This window comes from Marmota marmota, unplaced genomic scaffold, assembly GCF_001458135.2.
Source record: "Marmota marmota marmota unplaced genomic scaffold, marMar, whole genome shotgun sequence".
Lineage (NCBI taxonomy): Eukaryota > Metazoa > Chordata > Mammalia > Rodentia > Sciuridae > Marmota > Marmota marmota.
In genome coordinates, this window is record NW_026000093.1 from 12,013,779 (window position 1) to 12,035,662 (window position 21,884).

Genomic DNA, 21,884 nt, shown 5'->3' on the forward strand with positions numbered 1-21,884 from the left:
TTTTAGATGCACATAATCTCTATATAACTACCCACTTTAAAGCACATGATCTTAGGTCATGGCTCCTTATATGTAAAATGGGGTTCATTCTTACTTCTTAGGTCTTCAATAAAGATAAATGAGATTAAAATCATTTAAATCGCTTAAAGTGAAATGGGGTAGACTTATGATTGTGATTCCCCTTTCTCCAGAATAGAGCAGTACCTGACACTGAGTAGGTACTCAGTTTTATTCTTGAATGTAGAAAAAACAATATGATAAACAAAGAAAAAGAGAATAAAATCATGGCATTTGCAGGTAAATGGATGGGGTTGGAGAATATAATCCTAAGTGAAGTTAGCCAATCCCAAAAAAACAAATGCCAAATGTTTTCTCTGATACGAGGAGGCTGATTCATAGTGGGGTTGGGAGGGGGAACATGGGAAGATTAGATAAACTTTAAATGGGGCAAAGGGGAGGGGGCAAAGGGGTAAAAATAAAAGATGGTGGAATGAGATGGACATCACTACTCTAAGTACATGTATGAAGACGACACGAATGGTGTGAATATACTTTGTATACAAGTAGATATATGAAAAATTGTGCTCTATATATGTAATATGAATTGTAATGCATTCTGCTGTCATATATAACAAATTAGAATAAAAAATTTTTAAAAAAAGAATAAAGCCTGAACAAATGAGTTCTTCTTCTTCGATACTGGTCTTTACAAATAGTATTTGACATGAAATATTATATTACATTAATGCTGTCCAAAGTATAAAAGTATAATCAGACCATAGAAAATATTATTATAACATACAAAGATGATAAATAAAATGATTTAATTTAAAAAAACAAAAACAAAATCTGCTAATTCCCAGGAAAACATCTACTCTGTTGCCTTTAATCATTCATTCATACTACACAAAAGCCGAACTTTTATTGCACTTCTATCAAGAAGAAAGAAGTTCAACAAGAATCATAATAGCTGCTTCCAGCTTCTAGCAAAAGATAAAGACCAAGGCATTCTAGGTTTTTGTAACAGGTTGCTTACTACTTTTGTAGAGCAAGAATTTTCTTATACTGGGAATATGCTCTGAACACGTGGTTTTGTTTCAATATTTAAGCACCTACTAAACTCATCTCCTACCAATGTATTTTAAAATATTAACACTTTATTTAATTTCAGCTTTTAAAAGCTCAAGTTCTATGACTAGCTAGCTGGTCAAAAAATAATGAGATGGTTTCTAGAGATCCACACAATTATCTCAGATATTACACTGAAAAAGAGATTGTAGGGAAACATATCGAAAAGACAATAGAACAACAACAACAACAACAATGAACACAAGAAAGAGCAAGATAGGAACAAAAAGTTAAGAAAGTGGGCTGGGGTTGTGGCTCAGTGGTAGAGCACTTGCCTAGCATGTGTGAGGCACTGGGTTTGATTCTCAGCACCACATATAAAACCAAATAAATGAAATAAAGGTCCATCCACAACTAAAATTAAAAAAAAAAAGTTAAGAAAGTATTTAATGGACCCGTGCATCTTATTTCAAGTGAAATAACTAAAAATATGGAGTATTTTGATTACTGTTTTGGTGCCATCCTATGTATAAGAGGGAAAAGAGAGTACAATTAAGTAGGCAAACGAGTTATGGGAGGTATGAAAAAAAATCAAAATAAGCAACAGCCATCTGAATGTTAATGAACAAAACAATGAAGGCTTTCCAGGTTCACTTCTGAAACTGGCAAAACTAAGTATGACTTTCAAAACTATTTTATTCATTTACTTTTTAAGGCCTACTTTGCCTCATCCTCTTGATGCTCAAAATTATAAGTCAAATGAACGCCATTTACTAGTTATTATTCATATGTCTGAATATCAGTTTCTTTACCTTTAAAACTGTGAAAACAATAACATTCTCACATAGTGGCTGTGTGAGGACCCAGCAGAATCTGTGAAAGTTTGGTCCATGATGTGTGGTATTATTAGGAAAAATTTAGAACTGTAAGATTTTTGTTGTTGTTGTCGTTATTGGTAGTCAGCAAAGCAAGGCAAAATCTTGTTTAATTAGAGCAAAAATCAACCAAACAACAGAAAAGCCCTCTTGGTTAACTGGACTAATTTATTCATTGGTAACTAAAAATTGCCACATGTGGTTTAGTGTCAAAGTGGTCACAAATTTTTCCCCTCTCTGTATCCAGGCCCTTGCAATACAGTTTTGTGACTGTTGCCATCAATAGCATCAATAGTCCTAAGATGAGCACATGCTCATCTGCAGACCCAGTTACTCAGGAAGCTAAAGTTAGAGAATCACTGGGGCCTAGGAGTTGAAAGCCAGCAAGCCAGCCTGGACCCACAGTAAGACCCTCTCTGGGGAAAAAATAAAAAATAAAGGCAGAGTCTCCATCTTCACCCCTGCATCTTGTATCTGAAGCTCTGGGGGATGCCAGTTACGTGATGTGACCAACAGAAGACAGTGAACTCTAGCGTGCTTTTGCTCTCTTCTTGGAACCCTGCAAATTCTCCACATGGAAATGACCAGGCTAGTCTCATAGATGACCATACTAGTCATTTACTTAATACCGCCTAATTTACCTAATTGTCATGATGCTCAAATTTATGTGTCAAATGAATACTAGTTATTATTAACCTGCTTGAATGTCAATATTCTTCACCTTTACAACTGTGAAAATAATAAAATTCCCAAATAGTGCTTTTAAAGACCCTCACAACCATCAGCCCTGTTATCCCAGTTAGCAGTCAACCAATTGTGACATGGGCAAGTAAGGTCACCCAAGATAATCTGTGCCCAGCCAATTTCCTCCTGGCTGCAGACACATGAACAAACCTAACCACCTCAACAAAACCTGGCAGGGATCACCAGAACACCTCAGGTGACACTAGACACTGGAGCAATGATAAACAGTTATTGTTTTAAGCCACAAAATTTATACTATTTTATTAAAAAAAAACAACTAATTGATGGGACAGATAATTATTCAGCTTGCATTTTTAGGTGCAAATTCCTTGCTGAATCTAAAGTTACTGTAATAATACTTGTTTGTATATTTATATACACATACTTGATAAGGAAGAGATTAAAATAACAAAAAATAAGTCAATCAACACATGTATATGCCTTTATATTTACAGAAAAAAAGATGTCTGAGTTTTCCTGATCTTCTGGATCCACATCCTTTTTAATGCATCTTGAATAAAAACCTTGCAGAAATATTTTCATAAAATTTCCCTTTTTAATTCAAATCATAGTCTTGCAGACATATTTGTTGAACACTACATGCCAGTTCTTATTTTAAGCATTTGTTGATGATGAAAATAGACACAGAGCCTGCCTGCATAAGGCTACCAGCTTATTGCCTGTATTTTAGAGTTTGATCAAATACTTAGTTGTCCTTAGTATCATTTCTCATTGCTAATATCTTTTAACCTACAACTAATTACACAACTTTACCAAAACCTGTTCCCTTCCTCCTTTTCAATGACACTGTTTAGATATTGATGTACATTTCATGTTATTACCAGTCATCAAAAATAAGCATATACTTTGTGTTTTTATTGAAACTATGTTAGTATCCATTTTTTCAATCTTTCCAAAGTTTAAAAGAAGGTAGGGATAATATTTTCAACTGTCTTTAAACCACTGGAAGTCACTGCCTTCCTATTATAAGACTTCTAAAATCCTGGAATCAGTTGCTTCAAAAAATAATGCAGAGGCTTGGGGTTATAGCTCAGTAGTAGAGCGCTTGCCTGGCACACATAAGGCATTGCATTCAATATTCAGCACCCGTAAATAAATAAAATAAAATAAAGGTATTGTGTCCATCTACAACTAAAAATATTTTTAAAATGCAAAATATTACCTGTGTATTCAAGAAGAGACAGGAGTATCCTACACTTTACCTCTGCAGAGAAAGGAAAAAAAAAAAAAACAACACTTCAGTTAATTGTTCTCTTTTTCAGTCACAAACATCACATTTTAACTGTGAGTAAAACTTAGCATGAACGTATTATATATATATATATATATATATAGTGTGTGTGTATATATATATTTTTTAATTAGGTAATAAAAATCTCATTTACCTGACACACTATATTTGCCTATATAAATACTATCCACTACTTACACCCTACCATGTCTTCCAGTTATGAAATATGTTACTCAATGAAACATTACATTCTGACAGCTTTTAACTCACCCTTAGCTGTGATAGCATGCAAGGAGTACTCTAATCTCCTATAGCTATTGTGGTCTGTATCAATAAACAGTCAAAACAAATTTTTGCTACTATTACTTAAAAACTACACACACACACACACACACACACTTCTTTCCACCCCACCCTACACAAGGCAAGTCACAGATATTTGATAAAAGTGTATTAAACTTCATACCCATTGCTATAGGTCCAATGAGATATGTATTACTATTTGCTTCCAACTGGCAACCAGATCACTTGTAATTGGTAAATTAAAAAACTTACAAAGTTACCCAAAAAAAGTTAATTTGCATCCTATTCTAAACAGGTTCACAGTAGAGTCAGAAACAGAATTAAATGGTCAGCAATGTGTCAAATATTTCAAAGGGCAAGCACTTTTAGGAGACTGCAAGCTATTTCTATAAGACTGCAAAAACAAGGAGGCAGGGAAGTACGTTGAACTAAGAGTCAGAAAGCCGAGTTGTTATATGCTAGCTTTGTAGCTTTAGAAAATTGCTAAATTACTTTAAGTCTCAACTAGCTCATTCATAAATGATAACAACATGTACTTTATCAATTTTACAGCCCAGTGTAGGAAAAAAATGAGTGGGAATATATATTAAGTCTTTGAAAATTGTTTAACATTCTGTATGTGTGATAAGATTATTATTGTTCTAATCTAAACCAGGCTGAGGCTTGGTTAGAATTCTAAGACTAGAAAATATTTTGTCAAAAATTTAAAATCAGACTGTCAGCGGAATAGATACGTATGCTAAGAGTGTAAAATACTGCTAGCAAAGGAATCTAATACAGAATGAGTAACTAATATTTAACAATCCAGAAGAGAAAGGTTTTATTATGTATTAAATGACTGAGATTGAGAAATTAGAAAGTCCCACTGAAAAATCATTTCTCAAATCAGACTGAGAAATTTGAATTTATGTAACAGATAACACTACAAGGCTGTGGAGCAGAGCACTGAAATAAAAAAATAAGGTGTTTTAAGAAGATGAACTCAGTAATGGCATATATGAATCAGCTAAGATGGAAAAAGAAAGATTAGCCAGAAAACCATCACCGTTACTGGGATATGATAAAAAAGAGGAAAAGTAAGAGCCATACTTTGGGACATTGGGACAAATAGAGGAAAAAATGAAAAAGTGGGTTGCTTAAAAAAAGACACAGATTTTGAAAGGAGTACAATTTTCATAGGTGGCAGAACTAGAAATGTTTTGACTAATAAACATTTGAATTTAAGGGGATGCTGTGTTACTCAAGGAAACACATCTTCATTCAGCTGAAACTATGAGATGAGAATTTAGCTCAGGGACTAAGCAGGAGGTAGGCACTGTCATAGTTACACCTTGCAATTAACCAGTCTCCCACTGAGTCCCCTAACTTCCCTACTCTCTTCTTTCTTCAATTTAGAAAGTTATGAGTAGATGAGAGTATAAGGATACAATGTGTGTGTGTGTATGTGTGTGTGTGTGTGTGTGTGTGTGTGTGAGAGAGAGAGGGGGGGGGAGGTACTGGGTATTAAATTCGGGGTACCTAGTCACTGAGCTACATCACCAGCTCTTTTTATTCTTAATTTTGAAACAGGGTTTCATTAAATTATCAAGACTGGTCTCAAACCTGCCCAGGCTGGCTTTGGACTTGTGATCCTCCTGTGTCTGTCTCCAAGTAGCTGGGATTACAGGTATGAGCCACCATGTGGCACAATATAACTTTTGAATGGCATTGTAACAATCCTCCCTATGTAAAGATCATAGAATGGTGATATTTTGATATCCTATATGGCATACATTTGATAAGATATTTTGAAATTAGAGACAAGGAAACATCAGAGATGGGGTCATCTCATCCACATACATAAACCACAAAATTCTGGCCATGTGGCATTATGATAAATTTTGCAGAGAGCCCTCCTCCCACCACTGACTAAGAGTTCTCAATACACTCAGCCATGCTCAACCAGCTACTGGGCTCCCATGACCAAAAGAGGTACCAGTATATCAACTGGTCAGTCAATCAAAGTATACATGTAGAGTTGTTATTTCTATGGCTGCCCACTGTGACTCAAGGTACAGAGTCTAAAAGCAGGGCTTGAGATGAAAATGCAGGATTCCTAGATGAATATCTTTTTAAAAATTAAGTTTTTATCCCACATTAGAAGTCTATATCTAAATTTCTTCAAAAACAACAAAGACGTTTTAAGAATTTCTCCATTTCTAATAGATAAATGCATTTTATTCTAAAAATAAATATAATTAAATCAATTTCTTTTGATCATCAACAAGAAACACTCAAGGATGATGAGAACTGCAGATTTACAATTCCTGGGAGTATTATGATAGTGGCATCTACTCAGAGAAAAATATGCTTTTTCTCAGTTAAGTATATGCTTACATTCCCTACATTCAATGTCTTTTTAAAAATGTATTCATCAACCCACAACAAGGGAAGGTAGGGAGAGGAAGATTAGAAGTTCATTGGATTAGACAAAGGGGAATGAAGGGTAGGGAGAGGTTTGGGAACAGGAAAGACAGTATGAATCGGACATATACGTATGAATATATAACCAGTGAAACTCCACATCATGTACAATTACAAGAATGGGATCCTAATTAGAATATGTTATACTCCATGTATGTACAATATGTCAAAATACACCCTACCCTCACGTATATCTAAAAAGAACACGTTAAAAAAATGTGTCAATAGTGGAGCCATTTTGGAAAACAGTATGACATTTCCTCAAGAAATTAAACATAGAACTGTAAGATCCAGCAATTCCACTTCTGGGCATATATACAAAAGAACTGAAAGCAGAGACTTAAATAGGTATTTGTATACCAAAGTTCACAGCATCATTATTCACAGCTGTCAAAAAGTAGGAACAACCTAATTGTCCCTCAATGAATGAATGAATGAATAAGAAAAACATGGTGTGCACATAAAATGTAATATGAGTCTTAAAAAGAAATGAAATTCTGACACATGCTATAAAATAGACAAGCCTTAAGGTCATTATGCCAAATTAAATAACCTAGACATTAAAATACAAATATTGGGATTCCTCTTACATGAGGAACCAAATTCAAAGGAGTCAAACTCAAAGATACAGAAAATTGAATAGTGGTTGCCAGGGCTTAAGGGAAAAAGGAACAGGAAGTTATTGCTTAATAAGTACAGAATTTCAGTCTGAGAAATCTAAAAAGCTCTGGAGATGGAGGGTTATAATGCTTGTATGACAATAAGAATGTACTTAAAGCAACTGAACTATAAACACACACACACACACACAAAGTTTCAAATGGTAAATTAATGTTATGCCTATTTTATAATTAAAATGATGTGTTATAAAAAATAAATGCATTCATCAATTTTGCTATTCATTAGTTTGGGGGTTTTTTAATTCAGACTTTTTGCTTAAACATGATACCAAAAAATATCCCAGGTAACTGTAATATGAAGTCATAAAATAAAAATATGGCTAATAAATCCAGCTGTCACGAACAAAATATTTCATCCCACAATAGAACTGTTATGATTTATTTGCAAAATTTTTCCATAGCTATACAAAATTTTCCAATCTTAAACATTATATAAACTGCTACATTTGAGTATATTTCTATGCAGAAGACTTAGTAATCACAGAATACTTAAACCATCTCTGTCAGTTAATAAATGAGAAAGCTGAGGCATAAAGGAGTTGAGTGGCAGGCTCAGGCTTCATCAGACACTAGGAACTGTCTTTTGTCAGCAAAGAATAAAACTCTTTCTAATATACCCCCCAAATTATGCTGGAATCCTGTTGAATATTATCTATCACACCCAATTGACATACAAAGGACTGAGGAATAAAAATGTAAACACAGGCATGATATTTACTGTATGTTTCTCAGCCTCAGCTCTATCAACATTTTGGGCCAAATAATTCTTGGTTGTGACATTGTGGCATTGCAGAAAGTTGAGAAGCACCCTTGGCCCCACCCACTAGGTGCCAATAGCACACTCACAACTGTGACAAGCAAATGTATCTCCAGACATTGCTAGTCACTAGCCGAGTCACTGAGAAGAGAACTGTTAAATTATAAAGTTCTTAAAATTATGCAAAACTTCTTATTTTATGTTTTCTATCATAACTATACCGGAAACTCTCAGAATTGTCTACTTAATTACTCTGGCCCCAAACTACATACAATCAGACTCAGTGTAGTATTCTCCATGTTTTATCTCTCCAATTTATAGGTTGTACAAATTAGAGGATGTTGTGTAAGTAATATCACGGTAGCCAATGACAATAACTGAGACTAACACTTCTGAAAAAGAAACTTTAAAACTGATGATAAAAACTATGTCAACCTATTTGATTCTCACACAGATTCACATTCAAATTTTTTGACTCTCCATAAAATTTAGCTTCATGCCTTTTGTGATCCCTTAGAAAAATGATCTCTCCATGTCCAGTTTATCTTCCTAAGTACGCCTTGTTTTATTCTTTGAGAATATTTTCAATGACACCCTATATAATTTTAAGATCCCTGGAATATGAGATTCGGCAATCTTATTCCCTCTCCTCACTTCTTCCTCACCCATTTCAATCCTTTTATTTTTCCTCACAATATGAAACACTGAAAAGTGATGAGACATTACTGGACTTTTGGTTTTAATGGGTTTTAAAGTTATTATTGATGATATCATGCAACATTCTTTGCTCTTCATGCTGACCTTCAACAAATTTTCTGATGTTCTGAGCAAGAGCCCGGACGCTGCTGGGAAGATTCCAAGGATCTTGCTTGATGTGAAGCCTTAACCTTTTCGGACAACTCAGCTTTGGTTCCATTTCCTGTTGAAATTCTAAATAAATACAGAAAATCTCTTTTAATTTTCAACCAAGTCCCAAACAGTGCAACCTGCAGGCTTCAAAGTTTTTGTTGTTGTTGTTGTTGTTGTTTTTTTTAATCACTCTCATCCTATAATATCAAGATGGTAATTTCTTTAGCTTAATTACAGCAGAATTGGTTAAATCTTAAAAAATCAAACCTTAATGTCATTTTCTTACAAATGTTTCAAAAAGAAGCAAATTTAGAAAACAATTCTACTTTATACATCCTAAACTAGATGTCAGAGAGTGGAAGCTCTATATCTTGTTCTGCCTGGCTGCTCTATTTGCAAATTCACATTCCCAGGCCAGTTTCTCATCCCTAGGAAATGACCAAGTAGGCATCAATCTTGAATTCAGCAAAAGCAGCTTAATACTTATGTATCTTCAATTGATACATTTTTGTTTACCCTGGCCACTATTGGTATTAAAATTAAAATTTCAAGGAAACCTAAAAGGTTCATAGTGATCTATTAAAAAAAAAAAAACTGTACTAATAGTTAACATATTTGAAAATTATCAAAATAGAGGTAGTATCCATTGAATAATGAAACATAAGCAATCACATTTTTTTCTTATAAAATGTATTTCCTCCATGACTATATTGTCTATTACCTTTTGTTTCCAGATTTCTTGTACTACTTATTTTTTAAACCTTACCTTGTAATCCTCGACCTGGTGTGAGATACTTAGTTTGCTCAAAGGCCCTCACAACAGCTTGTCCTTTTAGGAGATTGGTAATTGAATCCACCTGTCAATAGCAGATTTCCAAGAGTTACATGCTTGTCCGAAGACATAATAAATATTCCTAAGAATAAGTCTTGTTGAAAAAAAAAAATTTTTTTTCATGGTACTGGGGATTGAAAGCAGAGGCACAGAGCCACATCCCCAGACCTTTTTAATTTTTTTATTTAGAGAAAGCGTCTCAATAAGTTGCTTAGGGCCTTGTTAAGGTGCTGAGGCTAGTTTTGAACTTGTGATCCTCCTGCCTCAGCCTCTAGAGATTCTAGGATTACAGCCATGCACCACCATACCTGTATAAATAAATGTTTTCCTTAAAGAAACAATTGTTTTTGAAATCTCACAATGCTTACAAAATGTGTCTTTGAATAAAATATTGTAATAAACACCTGTTCATCGGAAAGCAATTCCAATAACATCTTATTCTCTTACCACACATTAATATAAAAAATAAATTTACAAAAGAAAGTGGAATTTCGGCAGTTATTAAAAAACTAAATGTTATTGGAATCCTTTTCAAAGTAGTAGAAGCTTCTACACTACAAACTTTGATTATGATTATAATTTTTTTAATACAAAACAGCAACATGAAAACCAGGATAATCTTGTACCTTTTGAAATTAAGAATGGTGTTGAGTGAGTAGCAAGAAAGGTCAAAGTATTCTGAAAACCCACCCACACAAACAGAAAAAAAAAAAACACACAAATAATCTAAAAGCTATTTTCTATGTGTTTAATACTTTTAAGTTTTCAAGGACTGTAAAATATTTGATATTCACAACAGTCTTTTGGCTGAAGAAATCTTTATTCCCTTTTCAAATTGAGTGCAAAGGAGGAACAAACAGAGGCCTTTCCATTCTACCTCCAAACATCTGAGAAGGTTTTTTTCCTGTGGAAAAAAGACTGAAAACATCCTGTCATACCTGGCTGAAAAGATGCTCAAGGCAACTATGTATCTTGTCCTGTTTATCACGAGAAATGCGAACACTTAGGGGAAGTTCATCACCTAGATGTCAAAAAAAAAAAAAGTCATTCATTTCATGAAATATTTTCACATTAAATAAAGTAAAAAAATAATTGAATACGAGCTCTTATTCCACATTATTTGTCATGTGCAAAAATATAATTCCAAAAGTTTTCAGAACACCTGAGATGTCAGATCACGGCTCCTCCCCAAACAAGGGAGAGCAGAATGACATACAGAAAGGACCCTGGCTGCCCCATGCTCAGGAGTATTTCCAAGGGTCTGTTTTTCTAGTGGCTGAAGGGTTGAATCAAACTGCACAGCAAAGAATTAAGATTTATTTTCACTGGATTAAAATTCTCTTTTCTTTATACACAAGAAAGATGACTTTTGAAGCTACTTAGATCACTCCCTGCTTTTCTCACCATCCCTCTCTCCATCTCCCACGTGGAAGGCTTGCTCAGGAACACCTATTGTCTTAAGAAAATCCTTCTTTGAAAATCTTTCTCACATGTCCACCCCAATCAACAATGCCTCATGCTTTCAGTAAAACTCATTTCCTCTATACTTTTGATCCTTGACACTACCGTAGAAAGCCCATAAAACACATAAGATAAAAATGGAGCCTGCTTCTTTCATTTCTTTTTAATTCACTCACTCTGTAATTGAGACTGGCGCATCGACTTTATCTAGCACATAAAACTGGAAGGCAATACATGCAACCACTGAGAATGACTGATAAAAGGTAACTAGGCCCATGGATCAAAGAAACTAATCCCTTTAAAGTTATCTGCAATGACACCAACATCAGAAAACACAAATGCCTTTGCCAAACGAACCCGAGTCCATTTCGTCACTGTGAAAATAGGAGCTGCACTGGCTGCTGCAAATGCTGGTGAAGGAGGCGATGGAGTTCCTGTTGCTGTTGCAGTCACTGAAAAGAACAGGTTTCACATCACTTTAAGAATACGATTGCCCAAGTCCTCTGCTAGTACTTATTATGGGACTTTATGCCTCCGCCATGTTTCTTAATATGCTTTCTACAAAGTTATGAGACTGAAAAGCTCCTTTGACTTTACATATCTCACTTTTTAAAAAAAAATATGCATATTTAATCTAATCAAATTTCAAATGTTGCTATGTCATATACTCCAATCCTAAGTGAATTTTAAAAAATGTGTAATTATAATACTAAGGAGTCAAACCAAACATAAAATTTTTCATGATCTATTTTGGTGACACGGGCCTGAAGCTAATTTGCTTATAGGATCAAAGTCCTGTTTCATGATTTCTGCCTTTCAAACCTTTTCAGGGCTTAAATGCAAGTTATTGGTAATATTCTGAACTCCCTTAGGGAAGTAAATACCACAGGTATTTACTATCCCCGAAGGTAAATACTCAATAATGATGAATATCCAAGGAAAGATGTTTGAATTATTTGGTTGTGAATATGGGCATAAATAGGATTTCAGAAATGGTGCAGGAGTTATTTTTTTTTTTCTCTTAGAGTTAGTAAAAAGAACTTACTTAACTTTAAATTTACATTTCAAGTTTCTTTCTTAGCCTAGAGGGAGGTTGTGAGGGTAATTTTAATTATCTGATAACTAGAACGTGAGGTAGAAAGTATTTTAAAACATGTAATTTCCCACCGGAGAAAAACCACAGATTCCCATTAAAGAGCATGCTGCTCTCTTTAGATGCTAAAAGTAAATGAAATGGTAAAGGTAGTTAATCTGTGTGATATATTATCAAATCTCTAGGAAAAAATTAGCTTTTATGTATTCATTAAAATTCTTCCCAGAAACACTGAAATTGGGATAATAGAGAAACGGTGAAGCCAGACAACCTGGTCATGTAGCTAAATTATGCAACTCAAATGGGGCTCAGCTTCCTTCTGTGTAAAATGGAGTTACTATCAGAACCTACCACATGGGGCTGTGGTGGGAAAATATCTGAAATCATCACATTCCCCCATGAGTCTGATAAAAACATATTTCAGTGGTAGAATACAGGTTTAATGTGCATGAAGCCCTGGGATCCATCCCCATCACCAAAAAAGAAAAAAAAAAGTATATTAAAAAAAATTTTAATGTTACTTATTACTTTGTGATAAACATCCCTTGTAGGAATAACTTTGATGTAATTAAGATTCACACGATATCTTTTCATTGAAAAATGCTGCATAAGAAATGAGTGAATAAGGTAGCTTTTGCCTTCAATGTAAATGGCTCAGGATATGTCCCAGCTGCCCACGCAGCATCTGTGGCTGATTGATTGCAACAGTCCTCAATGAGGCTTCAGGGGATATAAGGATTCAAGGGAGAAAAGGCACTTTCAAAGAAGGAAATTCACTGGAGAAAGCCTCACCTGAGAATCTAAAAGAACATGACAGCAGACTCTGGAGAGGAAAGTTGAATTGCACCCTCCCAAAATTCATATGATAAAGTCTAACACTCAGAACCTTAAAACATGGCCTTATTCGGAGATGTGGTCTATACAGAGGTAATGGAGATAAAATGAGGTCACTAGGGTTGGTTATTAATTATATGACCAGTGTCCTTATATGGAGGGTAAATCTGGACACAAAGATACATATGGAGAGAAGACAATGTAAGGAGACATGGGAAGAAGATGACCATCTACATGTCAAACAGGCCTGGAAGAACTGTCCCTCTACCCTCAGAAGAAACCAAGGTGGCTAATGCCTTGGTTTCAGACATCCTGCTTCCAGAACTCCCTGTTAATAAATTTCTCTTGTTTATACCACCCAGTGTGGGTACTTTGTTAGGGCAGCCCTAGCAAACTAATACAAAAAGTATCCAAGTGTACATCCAGAGATATGAAAAATTGTGCTCTATATGTATAATATGAATTGTAGTACATTCTGCTGTCCTATATAACAAATTAGAATTTTAAAAAAGCATCCAAGAGAAGAAACAAACACAAAGCTGGGCTATGGAGTTGGGCAAGTGGAATTTTTCCAGTTATTTTGGAACACAGAATTTAAGAAGAACGGGGGAAACAGGGCAAAAAAGAACTCCCATTTAGTTCCCAACAAACCAATGATCTCAAACAGATATCCAAAAAATAAATAACAACAACAACAACAAAAACAGTAAATGTAGGCACAATTTTCTTACCTTCTCTCCATGTTACACAATCCATTTTTAGAACAAGTCTCCCAAATTAGGTCCACACAGCTAGAGAAAAAATGTTCTTTCCAAGTTACTCAGGTTACATAAGGCAAGTTTTTGAAAGATTATGCTGTCCCACTATGCTTTGACTGGGGCTGGTCATCACAGGTGAAATGAGGTGGACAATGAATGAATTACCTGTATGAGTCTCTGTTGCTGATGGTGTCATGACCTGAATCTTCCTGCTCATCTCCTGCTACGTTAAAACAGACTCGTTTGCTGTTTCTTTCTCCCTTCTCATTGTCGCTGTCTGTTGGTATTATGCCCTCTGAGGTCTTACGTTCCAATTTTGGAGAATATGTGATTGAAGATAGAAGGCTGAAAAGGGATATTTGGAAAAAAAAAATGATAAATGCACATTTTCAAATTGGCTGCTACAGATAACTACCTTATTTGTTTAATATGATGGGCTTACAAATATTTCTAGAGTACTCCCATATTGCACATCAAATACATATCCTCTTGCATAAAAAGCATGTAGTAGAGCAGTCGTAGTGACGCACACCTGAAATCCCAGTGATATGGGAGGCTGAGACAGGAGGATCACGAGTTCAAAACCAGCCTCAGCAAAGGGAGAGGCGCTAAGCAACGCAGCGAGACCCTGTCTCTAAATAAAATATAAAATAGGGCTGGGGATGTGGCTCATTGGTTGAATGCATCGGAGTTCAATCCCAGTACCAAAAAAAAAAAAAAAAAGCATGTAGTAGAGAGCTCACATTTTCTGCTTAGAATTCATAAAGAAACCACACACAGTTTAGGCCAGAAAACTATGTTTGGATCCTGTTTCTGCCACTGATCAGCTTTGTTATCAGAACAAGCTACAGACACTTTCACAAGCGGGGTGATTAGAATAACTAGGCCACATGGTACTATGGAAGGAAATGAGAGCCACATATTCCTGGTGCACAATAGCCATCTCCTCTCGTCTCACCATTACTGCTATCACCACCACGTGAAAATACCTGGTAAAATTTAAAGTGCTTACTAAATATTAAACCCAAACACTAAATGTGCTTTATTATCCTCACTAGCTCACACTCAAATAGTAAAAACCCACCTACCTGCCAATTCCCACCAGGAGTTTCTCCCAGGTCTGTTCTATTTGACAGGGACAATATCCTGTTGTCAATGGCTTCTCGCTGGCTACTCGGACAAGCAGGAGTCTGACTTTAGTGATTATAAGTCGCCAAACAGAGTCACATCAATGTGACTACAGGAGGAAACAGGGGCTACTCTAGTCTCATCTGCAATGTGGCCAGAATGAAATATCACAAATTGGCCCAAAAGAGGACCTCTTCCTCTTGGCTCAAGGCTGGAGCACCGTATGGAAATGGAGTGGTGTGAAGCCTGGGGAAGACTGCAACCTGCTGGATTCACCAGTCTAAGGCCCAGATGCTTGGCAGTGGAATGCTTCCATTAGAACTAACTCAAAATCAAGCAAAGGTGTAATTGGGTTTTATTATCCAACAGAATGCTATAAAACTCACTCAATTAACTAAACCACATCTAAAGCAAGATCCCATGGCTGGCTTTCAAGCCAGAACAAGCTCATACTACATGCTTATGACATTGAGTTCCAACCAATAGCACGTGTCTTGACATTTATTTTTTCATAACAATGAAAATGTTCATTTTATTATTTGGTAGCTTTCTACCTCTTACACATATTCCCTAACATCAAACCCAAAGCTGTGTGTGGAATGAAATCCTTGTTGAGAGGTTTCACTAATTAAGCACACTTGTTGCACCAGGTGTTATTTGTAGTGGTGTAGATACAGCTGTGTACAAACCACAAAAGTCCCTGCCTTCTTCAGAGTGTAAAATTCCCTGGAAGAAGATCAACAGTGAACAAGTAAACTTTAGAGCATAACAAAGAGTGACAAATGTTAAGGAAAAGAACAAAGAAAACACCGAGCTACAATTTCAAATAGTATAGCTGAGGACAGTGTCACTGTGAAATGATCTTTGAATACTATTTTAGCATTTTATAGGTTTTAGACATCAGTGGTGGTTGAAGGAGCCCTGTTACATAGCTCAAGGCTCTGTGAGCATTTTCAATAACTGAAAGTTATGAATTATTTTAAACAGTTTCTCTATTTGGAAATATACTTTTAATGTCTTGTAAGACAGATTGTATATTTATTCACTCCTTCTACCCCAAAGATTAAAACATTAGAGTAACTCCAATTACCCAAGCACCACACTATACAGACAGATGAACTCTGAATATCAAAGAGGAAAGATATGCAGGAGTTCTCATTTTGCAGACAGCCCTCTGTGCTTATGTATATTTTAAATTAGAAGTCATGGAGCTAAGCATAAAATATTTTCTGAAAGTAATGAGAATTATTTTCACATATTTATTTTTCATTTCAAACAGTTGCAATCACGCTTGCACTGACCCTATGGGAACAAGTGTTTAAGCTTAAAAATAAATGATAGGAAAACCTGTTCTCAACACCATGTTCTCACATAAAATTTCCAGATTCTGAAAAGCAACAATAAGGTATCAGACTATAGTACTCATTTGTGCATGCAAAAATATTTTGCTTTGCTTTTGCTCATATATAATATTAAGCTATTTACTAAAGGTCCATTAATTAAAATTCTGGGCAGCATTTCATTCCATATCAGTCACCTCCTAATGTCACTGATAAAGATTTCTGTGCACAGTGGATTTCATCTACTCGTGCTTTTAAAATATAATCCTCATCCTCACCACAAGTAACATTTGTTATGCTCTTTATGTCCATCGCTATGATTTTTAACAGGTATTAATTGATTTAATCCTAAAACTACCTTATGAAGCAGGTAACATTATTGTCATTTCATTTCAGAGGTGGGGTGGGACAGATCCACTGTTGCACATGCTTTGCAAATAAAGTACAACCTTCTCTCCCTGCATATGCCTTAGGTGCTCTAGAGGGAGTAGAAGGGTCATTAGTATGATCACATGATTGGGAGGTGCTCCCTTAGCCCTCTGAGGATGGGCTTGGCCATGAGACTTGCTTTAGCCAAAATAATGTGAGTGGTTGTGAATGGGATCACTTGTAGAAGCCTCTACACACACCAGTACACAGTTTGTCTCATTTCCTTCTCCTGCCATTGACAGAAACATTCCATCTGATGGGGCACTTGTCTTTGACTCTGCGGAAGCACAATGTGGAACAGAGACCTTGTGGGCCAAGGTGGACTCAGAGTGAGTGAGAAAGAAACCTCTGTTGTGAATGATAAAGGGGGTGAAAAGCCAGTATCTACTTTAATTGGAGGACAGGCAAACCTCTAAATGGGTCTGCCATCAGTCTGACTCTTGAGCACTCAGGAATTCAGACATGCAGACCTGGGAGGCAGTGCCCACCAGGCAGAACACCTTGAAGTGGGTCAGAGTTCTGGTAACAGAAAGTGTCTACTGAAGCTGCAGCTCAGTGAGTTGAGTTTGGAGAGGCAGAAGACAGGGGCAGATCATGTAGGAAACTGCAGGCCCCAATAACACATTCATATCACATAGATTCTGCATCCATAGATTAACCAACCACACATCAAAAATATTCAGGAAAAAAAAACTACCTGTACTGAACATGCACAATTTTTTCTTGCCATTATCCCCTACATGATACAATGTATCAATTATTTACATAATATTTATAATGTCTAGGTATTATAAATAATCTAGAGATGGTTTAAAGTATACAGGAGGTTTGACACAGGTTATATACCAATAATAAACAATTTGATATAAGGGATTTGAACATCCTGGGATTTCGGTACCTGCAGGGGATCCTCAAAGCTATCTCCTGTGAATACCAAGGAACAGCCCTAGCTTCACTGTAGCATAATGTGGTTTCATGGTTTTAGGTAGCAGACTACACAATTTACCTTTCCAGGTCCCTCGGGCCTGCTGAATATAGAACGTATCAGAGCAAATCACAGAGTGGAAACTCCTCCGGTGGTGCTAGTGAGAGAGGATGCTAACTCAATCTACAGGGACAGATGTGAATGCATTCAGAGGTATAACTGACAGCACCTGGTGCAGAATCAGAGCTGGGGGAAGGCAAAAGAAGAACCAAAGATGACTCTTAGGTTCTGGCTTGAGGAACTGAAGAGATAGGGAATCATCTACTGAGAAGGGGAAGCCCAGGGTAGAGAAGGGTCAAAATAGGTTTAAGGATAAGGAAATCGTAATTCAGTTTTGGAAACAAAGTTAAGCTTCAAGTGTCTGTGATACATCCCAGGGTTTCATAATACAAAGCAGAGAGGAACTGTGAGAATGAAATTAGGGTATAGAACAGCATAACCCTGCCTGGCACAGAGTACCTATCATAGATGCTGGTTTTTATGAATCTATGCTTCTATTTGTACATTTTTTCAACAAAAGGCTTGAGGAAATGCCAAGGATAATTCCACTAGCCTTTCCATCTGCGACCATCCCCCACCCCCAGGTCACTAACTGTCCTATAATGCAATCAACTCATGTCTTAATCTTGGGGCATCTGCAAAATGAAATCTGTTCCCAAATTTCCTAACTTTTCTATTCCCCAATGTTCTGTTTGTTTCCTCCCTGGAAGAACACACAAATCCTCTAATTTAAAATAGAATGGGGGCTATTCATAAATTATTTTTTGGTTTTTCATATTTCAAATCTAAGTGTCATTAACTGGAAAGAGCCCATTCAAGGACAAAAGTACTTAGTGTCCCAAAGTGAAAGAGCAATCATACAGCTTTGATTAAATTCATCACATCACCTTATCTTGTGTTACTAGATAGCAAATTCATCTCTAACTCTATCTTAAGATCTGAAGTTAAGTAGGAAGATTTAGCAAAATGCCTATGTATTAAAGAAAATTTTACTTCTAGAAGTGTTTTCAAGTGGCAGGGTGTCTAGATTTCATGATAAGACAAGCTCAACACCAGCCCTTCAGAGGAATAAGCAACTTCTTAAGAGGCAATTTCTTTTAAAACCTGGCAAAGCATCTGAGATCTGCTTTTCCACCCTGACCAAGAATAATTACTATATGGCAAGAAAATTGCTTGTTAACTAGCTTTTAAATAAATTGTTAAGCTCGAATGCAATGTAGCATCTCTGAATACTAAGGGCAACAGGGAATCCAGGCACTTGGACACTGTACTGTTTTAAAGTGATTATATTGCAGATTGAATTGTGTGGAACATGTTTATATTTAGAATTAAATTACATGGTATGCAAAGAGAAGACCAGGCTAGCTGCACCGATCACTGGCTCATGTCATGTCACTTTTCTGATAAACATACAGATCTGGGTAAAGGCTTTTAGAATGGGGGAAACGAGAGGAATAATTAATCATTTTAAGTAGTTCTAGCTAATAAAAATACCCAATGCCTTTCAACAGCTAATGCTTTAAATATAAACATTTCAGATCAAGTAAAGGAACCTCTTTGGCTCCAACATTTTTCTTGAAAATGTATTGACAGTACCTACTTCTTAAAAAAAAAAAAAAAAGTTAATCAATTAACAAAGACAGTCTGATGATTGCCAGGCACTGCTGGCCAGTCAGAGCATTAGAGGCTTAGTTTCTCAAGCAGTTTCAGCTGAGGCACATCAATAATCCTGCCACCAACAAACGGGTCATTCAGAAGTATGAGATTGAGCCAGATATTCCCATAAAATTCCTTAGAGAGTTGGCATCAATGATTCAATACCATTATTTATTGCCTCATTGATAAAAATGCTTGTTTTACATATTTTCTAAATACCTCAAAGGGAAAAGAACTGGTATCTAAAGTAGAACACAATATGTAATAAAATCACATTTATTAGATTAAGCAAAGTATGACGTCCTAAATTATAAACTTCTGTTACCATGTTTCAAGGCAATTCAAAAATATAATGCAATTGCTTAAAAATAGTTTTCTTAGCAACTTCAGGTGGTTTAATTCATCTATAAGCAGGGAAGTTACAGTTTAATATAGAAATGTTATCATTTTAAAAAGCTAGTTCATTAGACATAGAAAAATAGGATTTTAATTTTAAATCACCCCTAAAACTTCAGGAAAAAAGAATAGTAATTTGAAGGTAATTTAAAAATATAATGTATCTATTTTGATCTCCAAATTTCAAAGATATGTAAAATAAGAGATCATGTCAATTAAGACTTCACTAGTATAATGCCTGATTACTACAAAAGCATGCAATAAGTTCTAAACACTTTGTCTAAAATGAATTATCCATAAAGGTATGGGATGATATGAGTGCATGAAGGAAACATATACACATCTGCCGGCAAATTAAATCAACAACTTCATAAAGATAAAATGCAAACAAGATGATGTCGTTTATAACTGTTCTCAAAATATGCCAATTTGGGAGGTACTCAAAGATTTCCATCTATTGAATGAGTGAGAAAGCATGATATTCAGTACTATGCTGACTGCTTTCTATGTTATTTTCTATAACTGTCACCAGAAACTTGAAATTCATTATTATCTACTTCAATATATAAGGAACTGACTTCTGCCCAAAGCCATGCTACTCTGACCATACTGAACTGCCTTGACTAATGAAGCATAATCACAGAAAAAAACATGACAAGTCATCCTACAGTCCCAAAGAGTGTAGACAATTTGCAGATTTTTTTGTGTGTGTGCTGCCAGGAATTAAACCCAGATTGGGGAGTGGGGATCGGTACCACTAAGCTATATATCTCCAGCTCTTTTATTTTTTTTTAATTTTATTGAGAGACAGGGTCTTGCAAAGTTGTTTAGAGCCTTGCTTGTTGCTGAGGTTGGCCTCCAATGTGTAATCCTCCTGCCTTAGCCTCCCAAGCTTCTGGGATCACAGGCATGAGCCACAGTGCCCAGCTACCAACTGTCAAATTCTTAAGTAAGAATTAGGATTGACATAGATAGAAAACTCCTCATTAACTGCTTCCTGGCCAGGCAATTTGGGCTATTATTTATAGGCCAGTATGTGAAACAGAAAATAAAAGAAGTGTTGGTCCTGGAGGTACATTTTCCATATTTTCTCATTTAACAACTATGTTAAATATTCTAACTATGTTAAATAATAAATATTATATAAATAATAATAATATTATTAGTTAAATATAAATATTTTAACTATGTTAAAACTATGTTTAAACTAGTTAAAATATTCATTATATTTTGCATCTTTCATAAATATCTCCAGTGTACATACATCAAATATCAGGAATTTGAACTGCAAAAGATAACAAGAAAATCCTCATACACAGCTGTTACAGTTTCAAACATATTATTCACATCATATTTTCACACTGAGACTTAGTTTTCCTCTATAAGATAGAATTTTGTCATTCTCTTCCCTGGTATTAAATGTCTACTTAAAATTTCTATCTATCCATGGAATACTGGAAAATGAAGACGAACTGCATGATCAGCACAAATTTCCTACATTACCTAAATCTAAAGAATGGACAAATTTTTCAAAAGTCCCACTTTCTCTGATTGTTTATTAGGCAAACTTTATAATATAAAAAACTTACTCATCTATTTGACAAACACACATCTCCACTTCTCTCAGTGCAGTCTGGATTTTGCCCAGAAGTTTCTGATAGATATCTTGAGTTTCTAAGTCTTCTTCTTTCAACAAATACCGAAGGCCATGGCCATCCTGCTGTCCCAAAGATAGTCCTGAAGGGGCTGCCATGGTCGTAATGGTGTGCTGAATGTACACCATCGGGCTCAGTTTCCCTGAGGAATCAAAATCATTCCACAGTAATATTTATTACCTTAAATGTATGACTATCCAGTCCAATACATTTTAGAGGTTCAGGCTGGTATAAAACAAAATCCCAATCCAACATTGAATTTAATTGAGGAATTAAATCTTGTGGGGAGCAGTAATTAAAAGCTACAAATAGTCCAATCCCTCATC

At 35.6% G+C, this 21,884-nt stretch overlaps 1 protein-coding gene across 1 annotated transcript in view; it reads right to left on the bottom strand.

Moving 5' to 3' along the window:
• Prex2 (phosphatidylinositol-3,4,5-trisphosphate dependent Rac exchange factor 2) overlaps window positions 1–21,884 on the bottom strand; it is a 271,955-nt gene that overhangs the window by 90,408 nt on the left and 159,663 nt on the right. The window contains exons 25-31 of the mRNA XM_015485816.2: window positions 21,493–21,700; window positions 14,135–14,314; window positions 11,642–11,736; window positions 10,762–10,844; window positions 9,758–9,848; window positions 8,944–9,072; window positions 3,871–3,912 (exon numbers count right to left, since the gene is read on the bottom strand). Of these exons, the coding sequence (XP_015341302.1) occupies window positions 3,871–3,912; window positions 8,944–9,072; window positions 9,758–9,848; window positions 10,762–10,844; window positions 11,642–11,736; window positions 14,135–14,314; window positions 21,493–21,700 (828 nt within the window). The remainder of the gene's footprint in view (window positions 1–3,870; window positions 3,913–8,943; window positions 9,073–9,757; window positions 9,849–10,761; window positions 10,845–11,641; window positions 11,737–14,134; window positions 14,315–21,492; window positions 21,701–21,884) is intronic.